Source organism: Ylistrum balloti, unplaced genomic scaffold (assembly GCF_031769215.1).
Source record: "Ylistrum balloti isolate Yb309-2 unplaced genomic scaffold, AGI_CSIRO_Ybal_v1 Utg371510, whole genome shotgun sequence".
Lineage (NCBI taxonomy): Eukaryota > Metazoa > Mollusca > Bivalvia > Pectinida > Pectinidae > Ylistrum > Ylistrum balloti.
In genome coordinates this window covers 202,833-219,483 of record NW_026782780.1, presented here as the reverse complement: position 1 = coordinate 219,483, position 16,651 = coordinate 202,833, and the positions used below count along the sequence as shown (strand labels likewise).

The window sequence follows — 16,651 nt, the reverse complement described above, 5'->3', positions numbered from 1 at the left end:
TGTTGTGTATGCTGCCTTTAATGCCTTCTATATATGCTTCTCTGCTGTTCTTTACACTCCATGAGGCTGCAGCTTTTCTATCCATCAAAAAATATGTTGGACACATTTTAAGCTCATCTGAGCCTTTAGGCCACTCATCAATTTCTATTATGTTTGATGTGAAAATGAAATCAAGATGGCCACCATTACCACCATCTGTAGAATCAGTTTTTACATACAGTCGAAACTCGATATCACGAAATTCGAGGGACCATGGAAAATATTATGACTGAAGAACCGAATTAACTTAAGATGTTGAACAAGGTTGACGATATCAGTTTCCTTGTGTGGGTTACGGTTGAATGAATACAGGCTACTAAAGCATGGTATACAGTAAATAACCAGAAATAAATAAGTTTCTTTCTGTTTTCATTGTTTAGTTATCCAAACAACAAAACCTGTAATAACAACTTTAATCAAATACATTGGCAATAGTGTCATTCCGCCCAAATGCGTGTACGCTACCCTTACTGATAATATTTTACGAAATGACAATAAAACGAAGCTAAAATTTGCTTTTGATACACTAGAAGAAACAATGTTTGAAGCTACAGATCATATCAATATGACTTTATCATGAATAGATATTTGTATGATAAACTCGGCACTAGAAAGTTTTTACCTGTTATAGAAAACATTGGACAAGCTCTAGACAAATCACACACAGATACAGACTCTATCAGTTAAAGCACTTCATTGTTCTAGTGATGTGTGTATGTTGGACTGATACACGGTAATTAGCCATGTGTTACGTACAGGTAACTTTCTGTGTATATATTGACAATATTATCAGATGTGCCAATGTTTTGACAAAAATTAATTTCAAGAAAATCACTTTTCCCTTGCTTTACAATTGAAGTGACTGAAAAATTACTGATTCAAATCAGGATTTAGACCCGATGTTATCCAAACTAAAATTACTGATTCAAATCAGGATTTAGACCCGATGTTATCCAAACTAAAATTACTGATTCAAATCAGGATTTAGACCCGATGTTATCCAAACTAAAATTACTGATTCAAATCAGGATTTAGACCCGATGTTATCCAAACTAAAATTACTGATTCAAATCAGGATTTAGACCCGATGTTATCCAAACTAAAATTACTGATTCAAATCAGGATTTAGACCCGATGTTATCCAAACTAAAATTACTGATTCAAATCAGGATTTAGACCCGATGTTATCCAAACTAAAATTACTGATTCAAATCAGGATTTAGACCCGATGTTATCCAAACTAAAATTACTGATTCAAATCAGGATTTAGACCCAATGTTATCCAAACTAAAAATTACTGATTCAAATCAGGATTTAGACCCGATGTTATCCAAACTAAAAATTACTGATTCAAATCAGGATTTAGACCCGATGTTATCCAAACTAAAATTACTGATTCAAATCAGGATTTAGACCCGATGTTATCCAAACTAAAATTACTGATTCAAATCAGGATTTAGACCCGATGTTATCCAAACTAAAATTACTGATTCAAATCAGGATTTAGACCCGATGTTATCCAAACTAAAATTACTGATTCAAATCAGGATTTAGACCCGATGTTATCCAAACTAAAATTACTGATTCAAATCAGGATTTAGACCCGATGTTATCCAAACTAAAATTACTGATTCAAATCAGGATTTAGACCCAATGTTATCCAAACTAAAATTCCAAACATGTAGAAGGAAACGAAACAGGACTAGGAAAGTATTTCAACGCAATTTCAACTCCATTAGTTTCAACTGAGTTGCAGCCTTGTCCATCCGTCTTTCCATCCGTCCGTCTTTGTTCCGAGCATAAGTTAAGCAAGGATCATTAATTCATTGTATAGATTGGTCATAGTATCGGGATGTGCAGGGTACCTAGGGTCTCAACCCCTCCATTACTGAGCAACTGCCTTTTTTTAAATTTCATGTCTGGAGCATAGCTTTTCTTCCACACAATACAATATTTTATAACAAAAGGCAATAACTCTGTAATTAAGGGGTTGCAGGTCCTGAGTGTCGTACATCGTACATCGTCTGGGTGTGGTCACTTGGAGCATGACATTGCCTACAGTGAAGTTAGGATCATAAAACCTGGGCCTGTATTCATGAAATCGTTCTCATGCTCAAGCAGGAATTTTGTGCTCAAAACTTATGTCTTGTTTACGTTGAAAATTGATAAATAAGGCTGATTTTGCCAAAGATTTAGAAACAATTTTGAAAGGACTTCAAGTCAAAGCTATATTCAAGGTTTATATTTGACATTTATATTATTTCATATGATTTAGGAAAATTATAAAAAAACTTGCTTGAGCATGAGAAAGGTTTCGTGAATACGGGCCCAGGTGTATAGAGTGATCATACTACAGGTGTATACAGTGATCATACTAATATAATATGCAGTGTACCAACTTCATGGCCCACAAGCCCTTAATTATAGAACTCAGATTAATTTGTGTCCTAAGTCCTTGAATATTAACAGAAATGCTGGACTGATAAGAATTTGATGTATTTTGTTTGTTAGTTTGAGCTTGAACAGTTCTCCCTGCTTTGCTTGGCTTACCTCACCTATCTTAACGATCTTGTTTTACAGGAACTCTTTTTTCACTAACAGGTACAGGAGCAAACCCACCATTGAGACGTGTACCTACAGACTACGACTTGCCGCCTTTACCAGCACCAAGAAAACCTCCTGAAAACAACCGGTAAGATAACTAACTTGTTCACCAGAGAATCACAAGATGTTTAGGTATTAAGGCAGAGTTATCTGCTCTTGACTGTTATTGCCAACTTACATTATAAAAACTTGTGAGAAAACACGCAAACTATCTGACAATTAATGATGCACTTGAAAAGATTGTATAGTGTGTGATGTTTTGTTTTTGCAGGAAGTTAGAAGGTGGCGCTGCTATCCGAGGTGATATACCACTTCCTGTACGTAATCGTGAAAAGGCCAATGAATTCTCTGACAGTATAAGTGAAAACAGTGTTGACGAGGTGCGTGTGGAATTTCTCATCTCTAAGGGTTATGACAGGCTACAAGTTGTGGATGCTCTACGTGTTGCCAGAAATAACATTCATATGGCGGAGGAGATTTTAAAAACTTTTGTGAGAAATGTCAGTACAGAGATGTAATTTCCAAACATCCAGACCGAGGTGAAATTTGTTCTCAACATCAGTAAAGTACAGTGAATTCAGAATGTCGGCTGGAAGAAGTGGTAAATTTCAAACCTCTTTAGAGAGTTGAAGTGAATTCTTAATGTCAGTAGGGAGATAAATTGAATTCTGAACCTAAGAACAGAGATGTAACAAGTTCTTAACATCAGGACACAGATGTATTGAATTCTAAACATCAGGACAGCGATGTATTGATTTCTAAACATCAGGACACAGATGTATTGAATTCTGAACATCAGGACAGATATGTATTAAATTCTAAACATCAGGACACAGATGTATTGATTTCTAAACATCAGGACACAGATGTATTGAATTCTGAACATCAGGACACAGATGTATTGAATTCTAAACATCAGGACAGATATGTATTAAATTATAACATCAGGACACAGATGTATTGATTTTTAAACATCAGGACACAGATGTATTGAATTCTAAACATCAGGACACAGATGTATTGAATTCTAAACATTAGGACAGATATGTATTAAATTCTAAACATCAGGACACAGATGTATTGATTTCTAAACATCAGGACACAGATGTATTGAATTCTAAACATCAGGACACAGATGTATTGAATTCTAAACATCAGGACAGATATGTTATTAAACACAGATGTATTGATTTTTAAACATCAGGACACAGATGTATTAAATTCTAAACATCAGGACACAGATGTATTGAATTCTAAACATCAGGACACAGATGTATTGAATTCTAAACATCAGGACAGATATGTATTAAATTATAACATCAGGACACAGATGTATTGATTTTTAAACATCAGGACAGTGATGTATTGAATTCTAAACATCAGGACACAGATGTATTGAATTCTAAACATCAGGACACAGATGTATTGAATTCTAAACATCAGGACACAGATGTATTGAATTCTAAACATCAGGACACAGATGTATTGAATTCTAAACATCAGGACACAGATGTATTGATTTCTAAACATCAGGACAGTGATGTATTGATTTCTAAACATCAGGACAGTGATGTATTGAATTCTAAACATCAGGACACAGATGTATTGAATTCTAAACATCAGGACAGATATGTATTAAATTATAACATCAGGACACAGATGTATTGATTTCTAAACATCAGGACACAGATGTATTGAATTCTAAACATCAGGACACAGATGTATTGAATTCTGAATATCAGGACAGTGATGTATTGAATTCTAAACATCAGGACACAGATGTATTGAATTCTAAATATCAGGACAGTGATGTATTGAATTCTAAACATCAGGACACAGATGTATTGAATTCTAAATATCAGGACAGTGATGTATTGAATTCTAAACATCAGGACAGACATGTATTGAATTCTAAACATCAGGACAGATGTATTAAATTCTAAACATCAGTATGGAGATGCGGGGAATTCTAAACATCAGTATGGAGATGTGGGGAATTTTAAACATCAGGACACAGATGTATTAAATTCTAAACATCAGGACAGACATGTATTGAATTCTAAACATCAGGACAGATGTATTAAATTCTAAACATCAGTATGGAGATGCGGGGAATTCTAAACATCAGTGTCAAAATGTACTGAACTCTGATAATATTATAGCTATTTCAGTTTTACTTAGAGGGTTTTTTCTGACTGTGGGGCATTTGATTCTTCGTTTTAGTTTATGAATCTTATGTTAACCTGTACTTACCCACTTTTTCATAATGGATGACTTGAGAAGGTCTGATTGGCTGTGTATGTTACAATAGACGGGGTGAATTCTAGTACAGTGAAACTGTAATGAACAGTATTGAAACAAAGCATTGTTGAATGTCGCACAAAATAGTGGACGTAATCAAGCCATGAAATTGTAGTGAAAACTTAAAATTGGAAAGTTGATAACCATGTAATGCTGACTACATATTTAATAGGTTATCAAAATGACAGGAGGTTGAATTTGACATTTGTTATGGATGTTGTGATATTAACCCCTGGGAATGTAGTAGATTCAACCTATAAAAGCTTGGATCATTCCATTATGAAATAATGGGGATGTGAGTATAAAGTACAACAGTTTCCTGTTATAGTTCATTACCATGTAATGTTTATATTTCACGAAGCTCATCACCATTTTATTTATAACCAAACACCTGCTGTTTCATCACCGTGGAAATCCTCAAATTTTAGTGTTACTAGGTACTAATCAAATGTTTGTGAAAAGAATTCAATTGAAAATTAAAATTGTACACAACTTTTGTTTCATTTCACTGTATATGTGAGAAAATATTGTATGTCTATTGTTGAATTTAAGATATTTAAGTGTGTGATGGGCCTAGCTAATTAACAAGATAAGGTAGAATTTATGTCTAAAATATCAATTACATTCACCTCGGAGTTGAAATTCTCACGAGGGATTTAGAAAATATTGCAGGTGAATGTTTTCAGAAAAGAAACTTATGTTGTAAAAATCCTTTTATGTAGCTCACAAATAGAGGACTTAAAAATTCCAAGTTAATTTTTAGAACAATGATTGTCATCCTGTAACTGGTATACACATTGTACAATATATGTGATACATATATAAAGATTAATCTCAAAAAATGAAAATTTCACAAAATCTACTGATTTGATATTCATCATTCCTTGACAAGTTATGACATATTGTTATTAAAACTTTTACTTTGTAACTATGACAACAGAAAATTTTTAAGAATTTTATGCTTGTTTGACTTGAAAGGCAAATAGAATTTTAGATTGTCACCTTTATACTGTAAATAACTTTGATTTCGCATACTCACCTTTGCATACATATTTGCAAATACATTATTTCGCAAACATTTATCTAGAGATGACTTTGAATTGGTGAGGGATGAGCTTTTTAGGGACAGACTCAGGAAAGCTCCCAAATCGGCAAACGATAGCTTCATATTGGCCACCAAAAGCAAATTAACGACAGATCAACAAGGACGTCATCAAGAGGCTCTCCTCATTATATTAATGCGAAAATAAATGTGAATAACTGATTTACAGTAGTACATTGCTATCTTTGTTGTGAGTTAAACTCTTACTTAGTAACACCTGTATGTGAAGGTTGTATATAATATATATGGTTAACTCTGTCTGGAGAAATTCAATCACATGAATGATTGTTTTCATCTTGATTTGATACATTGTAACTTTGTATTTCTGCCATTTACATGTTTCATAGTGTCTATCAACTCTGTAAATTTGAAATGATTATATGTACAAGTGAAAACCTTGTCTAAATCTAGTTCATTCATCCACACCATTCAGTGTGTATAAGATCAGATTCTTGTATCTTCTGCTTTGGATGGATTTTTTTTTAGTATCTGTGATACGGATTCTGCTGCTGTAGATCAGGGTCTCAATGATGTATGAACCCGAAATCATGATCAAATGTAAGCTTGCAAACTAGTGCCCAGGTATAGCACACTACATTCTTTAGCAAGATTATCATCTCACCTCCACAAAAGGGAACTTACAATGCTATGGTGTGATATCCATGCGTCCGACTTAAACTTTTCTCTTTAAATGAATTCATCTGAATAGCAAAAAGGTTTGGGGTCATGATTTTCAGTCAATGACAAGTTAATGTAAACGGCTACCAAGTTTGTTCAAATGAATAACCTTGAGCAACATTCAAATTTGCAGAAATTGTGAGTTAATGGTCTTGTATTTAAGAGGGGAGCAATTCTGGCCCATTGGACCTCGTTTCAATAATGTAGGCATTCTAGTAAGTTTGAATTTCCCACACAAATTTGTTGAGCTATAAAAAGTGCTAGATCATGTCGATTTGATGGTCTTTTTTTTATTGTTTTGTATATAGACCTATACTATCCCAGTCCTCAGCTAAGCTGAGAGTTCTAAATACTGTTAATTATTTCATTGTTGTCATTGTCATTTGAGAAAGGAAATTATGTTGGTTTGGACTAGTTTCATCCCTAATACATTCTAAAGTCATATCTACCCAGAAGTGGAGACAAAATTATCCAAGACAAAATTGTCCACCCTGAAGTGGAGACAGAATTATCCACCCTGAAGTGGAGACAAAATTATCCATCCAGAAGTGGGGACAAAATTATCCACCCTGAAGTGGAAACAAAATTATCCACCCTGAAGTGGAGACAAAATTATCCACCCTGAAGTGGAGACAAAATTATCCACCCTGAAGTGGAGACAGAATTATCCACCCTGAAGTGGAAACAAAATTATCCACCCTGAAGTGGAGACAAAATTATCCACCCTGAAGTGGATATATTTGAATGTAATCTCTGATATCATGAGTCTTTTCCACATCTCTCAATTTGAAGTATGCAGTAAGCATATTTTACTTTTTACTCAAAGTGAATGGGTGGATTTATAATAGGACAAAGGAATTATTACTGGTTTGTCATGCTAATGAACAGAAATATATCTGTGGGCTTGTTACCAAGCATAGGTTTATTGCAAAATAAATACAGTATTTGGTTAGGATTGAAGGAGATGTGTTCAGCTCATTTTTAGATTTTAAACAGTATTAGAGACTACTGAATTATATATTGAGAGAATTTAACTTATTTTATCTCTGTGATTTTTTCTCATTAACTGAACTCATTTTGTTATTGTGATTTTTCCTCATTATAAAAAGAATCTAAAATTGATTCATTCTACCGTTGTATCATTCTGGTTACTAAGTCTTGGACAGGGTGTGAAAAGATTCAAACATCTCATCAATCTTCATTAGTTTACAGGATTATAAAAAACTTTCTCATAATTCAGATAAAGAAAGTAGATCTGACCATCACTGGTTAAATATTTCCAGATAAAGGATGTCTTGTTTAATATTTCCAGATAAAAGATGTCTTGTTTAATATTTCCAGATAAAGGATGTCTTGTTTAATATTTCCAGATAAAAGATGTCTTGTTTAATATTTCCAGATAAAAGATGTCTTGTTTAATATTTCCAGATAAAAGATGTCATCATGTTATAAGTGAGAAATATAGGAGTTTGACTGTGTTTGCAAAAAAGAGAAATCAATTATAGTTCAGATCCTGTTTCTTATGATGTATGAGGTTTGGTAAAGGTCCACACTAACAGGTTTCCAATAATCTATATGTATCCTAACAGTGCTTATAATGTCTGTGTATTCACATCAATCAATACATCATTCAGATATAGATTGGTTTTGTTTCAGAGAAAGTTTGATTAATGTGTTAACGGCCGGTCGATGGCCTTTTTGGGACGAGAGAGAGGGAGGGGGAGAGAGAGACAGACACAGAGAGAGAGAGAGAGGGGGGTGGGGAGGGGGGAGAGAATATTATCTCATGCTTGTCATTTGATATAAACAATATTGTTTTTCCTCTTCGTGTGATAATTGTTGTTTTGTATATGTTTACTGTCAGATGTGCTTTGTTTGTGTAATGACTTATAAATCATCATTGGATTAGCCATTATATCCCTGGTCATTTCCCCTTGTATACTGTAATTATAACATATGGAGACTCTGTCTTAAAATAGTAACTTTCTTTTTTTAAATTCAGTGACTGAATATTTTTGGAAAATAGTAATGCAACTCATGACAAATATTTCTGGTTGGTTGCCATGGTAACTGATAAGCCTACAATGTATGGTAAATTTGTTACAGATTTCAGATTCCACATTTATTCAGATATATGTCCAAGGGACAAGCATAACCTGTTCTGACTCAAAGTCTGAGAGAGGCTAAATCAAGTACTGTAAATTGTATATATATATCCTTGCCTCTCAATTTTTGTTGAAAAAAAATAATAATAATTAAAAAATCATATCTGTGGACAAAATCGTAAAATAAAGAATACACATGAAATCAACAAAAAGGAATTATTTTACAATAAAAAAAGGCATGAAAACTATTTGAAAATTCAATTCAAATCTTGCCTATAAAAGTTAAAGTGGAATAAAAGGTTTTATCACTGTTTTAATGCTGACAAAATCAGTTTTTGTTATACACAATATCATTTTTTATTTGTAGTTTTCCTCTGTGTGTTGACAAAGTCTGTTTTTGTTACATGTTTTTTATGCCTATAGATCCTGTCATAATTTGTATACATCGTGCTCAAAGCCTGTAAACATTGTACAGAAGGCTTCAATTATTATTTCTGAAATATGATAAAATATTAATATAAATACCTTGAACATTTTAAAATACTGTATTATTAAGATAAGCCTGAAGATGGGCTTCCCAATAAATGAATAAAAACTGTTATAAGAAAACTCCTTGTGTTGATTTTCTTTACAATAATCACTTTGCTACCAGGTCACATGACACCATGCTGAAGACCAATTAATTGCCATACTGACTGTCATCAATGTCAAGGTCAATATTGGTGATAAAACATTTGAAGACAACGATATACAAAGATTTTTTTTTTTTTTTTTAAATAGAGACACGATAAAGTGTAGTCAGTTAATTTTGTCACTTTCAACATTTCATCATTTGATGTCAAAATTCTTATTTCAGTCCAGTACATGTAATATTTCCTTCATTGAAGAAAAGTGGCAGAAAATGTCAAATGAATTTTCTCCAATAAAATTCTCAGTTCAATATCAAGTCTGTAACCTGTTGTGAAAACAGCAAATGTTAGACATTTGGAGGTTACTCAGTGCACTGAGAGTTTCCTAACAATACACTGATTTCATCCTACTACAGAAAACAATAGAACTTAATAAAACACAGGCATCATTTGTTTATCTAAAGAAACACATATAAACAAAAATATCCTTTGATTCAGTTTTTTGTACTTGATGACCTTGATTTTGATATTGTCACTAATATCTGTACCTGACGACCTTGACCTTGATTTTGATATTTATTCACTAATATCTGTACTTGATGACCTATTAATTCTGAAATAAATTCTCTCAGTTGTGAGTTGGAAACCTACATGGAGCAGTCACCAGGCACAGACTCAATGCAGGTTTGTGGTTTATCTCCATGAACTCCAACTGTCCTCCACCATCGAAACCTGGCATGTTCTCATGACCTCGGCTGTTCATAGGATGTAAAGCAATAATAAACTAAATCTATGAATACTGAACACACAGTCAGCCAAATATGAAAATGATTTACCACAATGAGAAGCCTTTTTGATTTTAATTCATAATTGATTATGAATTTTAACCAATTTCCCATCATCACTGCATACAGTGTAATCTATATGTAGTCATTCTCCCGTTAAATTATCTCTTGATTAGTAAGAAACAATCACTTGTTCTTCAGAAACCAGACAATCTCTGTTTCTATTTGTTCCTTTTACAGAAACCATTCCAATGAAATAAAATTTCATGTGAACATTTGCTGTAAAACAAGGGGAGATCACTCTGTAGATCAATCCACCAGAGAAACCACTACAGGTTCGTCATCATCTGGAACAGAAGTAAAGTCCCATTTAAATTTGACAGTAAGATGATCACGAAATTTTAGCCCTTTTTTACGAAGGATTTCATCAGCTTGACCTGACTCAATATTTGTAAAGAACTCTCTTAATGTGGAGGTGAGAAAGTTGTCTTGAGAGACAATGTCAACAAAGAAATCTTCAGGAATTTCTTTCACTTGGAAATGTAGAACAGTTATAAAGTTCAGATATAATTCTGTGTGTTTGACTAAAGCATCCTCACTACTGCACAACAGATGAACCAGCTTTTTCCATTGGTCAAATGCATCATATACTTGACCAATTAGAAAACAAATAAAAGAAAACTGGATTTCTCCCAAAATATCATTTGAGTTCTCAGGGCAAAATGTACCAAGAATACATTCAAGCGTATAACTTGAGTCAATGTTGTGCTTTGTGATTTCTGATGGAGAACTTCCAGGTGGAAATTTATTTTTTGGGATTATTGAGAATCGTAAAGATGTCCCTGGAGTTGTTTTCATATCTGGAAGTCGATCTTCAGCTTCCTGGAAAGACACAGGACCCTCAGATGTGAAAGTTCCAGACTTATTTAGAATACCAGTTGCTTCATTGTTTTCTTTTCTGGACTGACTTGTACTTTTATCAGAGATAAATTCTGACACAGATGCAATTTTCCCTTTTTCTGGTGAGAGACGGGATGCCAGACCATCTGTAATGTAGCTTGACAGGGACACCCAGGTCTTGTAACTGAAATTATACAAATAAATCGCCTTATTCTTATGCATTTAAAAGTCTGGTTAAAAACTCAAGGTTATCAGCAGCATTTACTTAATTAAGGAATTCATCATTTTTCAGACAACAAAATTAGCTGAAAGTCCTTACTTGTCGTATGGATAGGGTCCAAGGAATTTGTCCATTTCTTGAGTGTTGTCATGGTAACGCTGTAAATCCTCAGGACTGACCACACTTTCTCCTATATCTGTTAAAACAGTTGGTATCTTTGTATTATTTTCATCATTATCAATTTGTTCCTGTCACATAACATCACGATATATTACAATCAGGTATTCAACCCAAACAACAGTCGATAAAAAAAGGAAACAAAAGATAAGATAATGTGGTCAAGACTGACCGTGACACATGAATTCTAAACTCTAATGATATGTTATGTAAAATGTGGTCAAGACTGACCGCGACACATGAATTCTAAACTCTAATCATATGTTATGTAAAATATGGTCAAGACTGACCGCGACACATGATTTCTAAACTCTAATCATATGTTATGTAAAATGTGGTCAAGACTGACCGCGACACATGAATTCTAAACTCTAATCATATGTTATGTAAAATATGGTCAAGACTGACCGCGACACATGATTTCTAAACTCTAATCATATGTTATGTAAAATATGGTCAAGACTGACCGCGACACATGACAAACTAATCTGTAACATATCTGATTACAACAACAGAATTGACATTTTTTTTTAATTTCACAAGATAAACCTCATCAATAAAATGTGAAAAACATTATTTTAAAGCATCAGAAAAATATGACAATCTAACTGGATTTTCATTGTTTTCTTTACTTTATTTCTATGCATGCTGTTTCAGAGACAGATTTAACACTCGCCTTCTAATGCACTGTCCCATTTCCGCACAACAATTTCTCTCTGTTTAAAGTTGTAAAAGAATCCAGTTCTTGGGCTTGTCTCTCCATCTTTATTACAAGCACTGATAATAAAAATTAAAATTAGATGCACTACACAGTCACCTTATAGTTCTTATAACACAACCAGTAGAAGATTTGAGTGTGACGTTTCCATGACTACACGGTCACCTTCATCAGACAAATAACCTGTGTGTGAAGCTTACAAGCACTGACATACACAGTGTAGGAATCAACCAGGTGTTAAACAAACAGAATTGATTTCTGTACATTGTTACCATCTTGTACACTTATGTTCTATAATCTGTTTACCATCTCGTCTCACTATTTTCGACCTTATAGTGTACATAGCATTTTAGTACAGCCAGAAAACTAAAAGCTTACATTAATGGAATTCTGATACAGACAATAGAACCGTGAAGAAAAAAGTGACATTTGAGAGCTTATATACAGTATACATATACATATATGTGTGTGCGTGTAGATCACAACACTTAATCCTGATACATTGTTTTCTGTTACTTTTTTCTTTAATAAACATTGTTTTCTGTTATTTTTTCCTTTAATAAACATTGTTTTCTGTTATTTTTTCCTTTAATAAACAATTATATGAAACTCTACCACAACAAGCAGAAGCCTTTACCTGTAATATATAAAATGTATTCCTGGAGGAACCATCTTCACACCACGGAACTGAGGTCCAACTCTCCATGAATTATAGTCAATACCAAACTCTGTACCTTCAGGTACGTCAAGGAACAATAAAATGGCACCTTCACGGAACAGCACCTTAGCTGTGTCTTGGTCCATACTGGTGCCTTAAACAGAAAGAGATATTTGAAATGGTAACACCTTATAATAGAGGGCTGCCAGACCCTCGGAAGGAACGACGAGAGACAGCGTGCTCCAACTTCAGCCATTTATTTTATTTCCTTTTTTGACCTCTGGGCACACATAATCAGGGATTACATAATGATATACAGGGAGTTCTTATAAGGGCGATAACTCTGATCGTCTATACCAATACTGTTACAATATTTAAACCCAAATCTTGGTTATAATGAATTGAAATAAAAAATCACATGGACTTATGGACCTGATTGTTAGGTTATAATGAATTGAAATCAAACATGATCAGGATGTATAAACCTAACTGTGGGGTTATAATGAATTGAAATCAAACATGATCAGGATGTATAAACCTAACTGTGGGGTTATAATGAATTGAAATCAAACATGATCAGGATGTATAAACCTAACTGTGGGGTTATAATGAATTGAAATCAAACATGATCAGGATGTATAAACCTAACTGTGGGGTTATAATGAATTCAGTATAACATTATTCACTGTAAGTGAAGTTCCATTTGTTACCCTAAACATGTGATGTTATATTTACAGTACAAGTGATTTTCGTAAATGTTTTAAAACAAGTAAGTCCTGACCATCACTTTCTCAATAGGAGCAAAGCAGGCCTCCAAGACCAAGGAGTCACTCATGAGGAACAGGGAGCAGAGCAGGACTCCAAGGAGTCCCCCAGGAGAAGTCAGATCTGTGAGGGTAATTGAATCTGACATTCAGTCGACCGCTGATAAAGCGACGGCTTTCGCATGTTCGAATGGATATGTAAATTACTCACCTGTTCCGTTCGCAAGTTAATATATTATTACGTACAACGTTTAAAGCACGTTTGGGAAAGAGTAAACAGGAACTCAGAGGAGGGGAGATCACTGCGATCATTGTAAGCACACTGGAAATTACCTAATTTTCGTGTCAGTATCGGTAATAGATATCCGGAAAACTACTCGCAAAATGAACGCTTTTCAAATATTTTTTATATCCGTAGTTAGTACTATGTCGGTACCGTAGATAAATCATTTTTCCTATTCCAGCTTCTGAGGGACTACTCATGGTTTTATTTTTTACCATTCTTGAACATGTTAAGTATGAGTTATACTGCCGTAAGGTAAGATTGTTGACCATAACATTTAACGTTGTTTTTTACAGCTATTTTCTGAGGAACCACTGAGGGTCTTGAAACGCTGTGAGATCCTATTCAGCATGGGTTCTGGTTCAGGTTGTGTATGTCGCATTTAATGGCCAGCAGCCACTTTGAATTCCAGCATTAAAGCCTATACCATTCAACCTTGTTGGTCCGGATGTAAGCGCACGGGGGGGTCTTTCTGTGTGAGGAAAACGGAGTACCTGGGGGCCCACGTGGTCGGGCAGGTGACTCGAATCGAACCCTGGACGCTTAAGTGGAAAGGCGAGTGCGTTACCACTGCGCCACCCGACCATCAATGTTCATTATCTTTCTGAAGGATATGTTTTCAGATCTGAATTGTCGGTGAGTTTATATCATGGCGCGACGTCTTTTGTTCATCAAATCTCTCAAAAAATTACCATGAACGACTGAGCCGTAGAATGAATTCAATTTCATAAGAGCCATGTGTAGATACAAGTAAATCCTCTACCCTCACCCCGCGAACCCAACTGTTCGGAAAAAAATGAAAATGAATAAATGAATGACACATGATGACGATACTAAGACCGGACATGAAGGACGCCAAACAACACAGAGAATTAAGAGAAAAAAATAATTCATAACAGCTTTGTGTCTGTCAGTGTCATCGTAACTCGTCACCATTAATTAAATGCTGTTTCAGCTCACTACAGAGGCTTCATCCGGGATAATTCACATTTCCACTATCACTTATTATAATTCCTTTATTTCCTCCAAAATGAAGATTCGTAAAGTTCATATGTACAATTTATTAACGCAAATTAAGCTGATTACGATAACATCATAAATTCATAAATTATACATGTATATATACGATGATACTAGCGAATTTGTTATCGTAAAGTACAGGTATCAATTGACAAGGTTAGGATACTTGTCCTTTGTATAGTATGACATAACAGACGTTCATTATTACATACATTTTCTCCAAGTAATGTATTATCTATAGTACAATCTGAGCATTTTATCAATAAGAATTGAACTGTGTAAAACAAACATTTCTTAATCATTTCGGCCCATTCTGAAGTTAGGAGCACCACCAAGCAGTATATGTATTAGATCAAAGTCGGAGAGCGAATGCAAATACACGTTAAATTCATTATCAAGCACTAAAATAGGCACCAGAGATCATCCCCAAGACTTACAGTTTTTGGACAATGGAGAACGATGTGTGTTGTACCGTCATTGTACAAAAGACCGCAAAAATGACATAGTTCAACATCATTAGACAATTTCAAGTCAACACAAATATCACAATATTTCCAATATTTTCCAAATGTTCGGGAAACTTTAAAGCAGTAATACATTAAGTATGGGGATAAATCACATCATGAAACAACAAAAATCTAAAAAAAAATCAGAGTCGCTTTTCATTCTATTATACATTGTTAATTCTTCAAAGCGACATACTGCTTTATATACATACGGTTTACATTGCGACTTGCTCGAAAAAACTGCGTTTGTAAAAAATCAGACAAATCATATTTGTACAATACTTTCACTATATCGGGAATACATCCACCGTGACCAAACCCGTGTATTTCATGTGAAAAATACTTACAATTCATTCTACAGTCTCCCCCCCCCCCCCCCCAAAAAAAAAAAAAAAAAACAATAACGTTTTAGTATCAATATACTTTTCAACAGAAGTCCACCCGATTAAGGAGTTAGCCGTGTCTTTTCTAGTTCTAGTGCTGAAACCTTGTATCGATTTTACAATAAAATTCTGAGGGTGTTCTAGTCTAACAAGCTCTGATTTTGTTGTCATTAGTCACATCTGTATAAAGCTGAAGGATATACTTTCGACTGGACAATTTTTTGCCACAGTTAACGGATTGAGAGTTCTGGATGAGCGCCAGATTTTATAAGAGCCCTTGTGCCACATTTACTTTTTTTACGAGCGATATCAGTCCTGTCATACGAGCAAAACTTGAAATTTAGTTAAACTCCAATTTTCAACAACTGCTTTGCTATAAAAAAAACCACATTTTTCGGCTAAGCTTGGTGCTATTGGTAAATACAACAATTTTACTTTTATTAACAGAAAATGAAACTTTCCAATTATAACTATAACTTTCGCAAACTGAAACCATATGTTGTAATCCCGTACATGTGTTGCTACCTAAGTATATGTCATCAGCCTGTGTTGGGATGTTAACTTTAGAATTAATCGCCATTGCACCGTGATCTAATGATTCTGCATAATTAAGTAAGTCATTGATAAAGATTAAATACATTTTAGCAGATAATGATCCACCATGTAAGATTCCTGTGTCATATGTACAGGAGATGACAGATGACCTTTAAAAGTAACATGGCTAACGAAGCCAGTGAACATGTTCTGTAATATAGTCCAAATTTGGTATGGTTTCAAAT

At 34.2% G+C, this 16,651-nt stretch overlaps 2 protein-coding genes across 4 annotated transcripts in view; one reads left to right on the top strand and one right to left on the bottom strand.

Moving 5' to 3' along the window:
* The window catches only part of LOC132562781 (E3 ubiquitin-protein ligase CBL-B-like), a 40,666-nt gene extending 36,866 nt beyond the window's left edge, over positions 1 to 3,800 (top strand). For both annotated transcript variants that reach the window (XM_060227550.1, XM_060227549.1), the window contains 2 exons: positions 2,641 to 2,731; positions 2,915 to 3,800. In XM_060227550.1, coding sequence (XP_060083533.1) covers positions 2,641 to 2,731; positions 2,915 to 3,161 — 338 coding nt within the window. In that variant the 3' untranslated portion in view covers positions 3,162 to 3,800. The remainder of the gene's footprint in view (positions 1 to 2,640; positions 2,732 to 2,914) is intronic.
* A 6,104-nt stretch (positions 3,801 to 9,904) lies between these two features.
* On the bottom strand, positions 9,905 to 13,977 carry LOC132562776 (protein AAR2 homolog). 2 transcript variants are annotated; one of them, XM_060227541.1, is made up of 5 exons: positions 13,892 to 13,977; positions 12,896 to 13,070; positions 12,217 to 12,317; positions 11,463 to 11,559; positions 9,905 to 11,327 (listed from the first exon to the last, which is right to left on the bottom strand). In XM_060227541.1, the coding sequence occupies exons 2-5, from the start codon at positions 13,060 to 13,062 to the stop codon at positions 10,553 to 10,555; spliced, it is 1,140 nt and encodes a 379-aa protein (XP_060083524.1). In that variant the 5' UTR covers positions 13,063 to 13,070; positions 13,892 to 13,977; the 3' UTR covers positions 9,905 to 10,552. The 2 variants fall into 2 exon arrangements, with proteins under 2 accessions (XP_060083524.1, XP_060083525.1); XM_060227542.1 differs by lacking the exon at positions 13,892 to 13,977 and adding an exon at positions 13,698 to 13,745.
* Between the last annotated feature and the right edge of the window lie 2,674 nt (positions 13,978 to 16,651).

Coding starts and splice junctions, on each gene's coding strand:
- LOC132562776 (XM_060227541.1), bottom strand. CDS start 13,062: ATGGACCAAGACACAGCTAAGGTGCTGTTCCGTGAAGGTGCCATTTTA. Junction 12,318..12,895: donor ATACATTTTATATATTACAG/GTAAAGGCTTCT, acceptor TTTTATTATCAG/TGCTTGTAATAAAGATGGAG. Junction 11,560..12,216: donor ATGGGACAGTGCATTAGAAG/GCGAGTGTTAAA, acceptor CTGTTTTAACAG/ATATAGGAGAAAGTGTGGTC.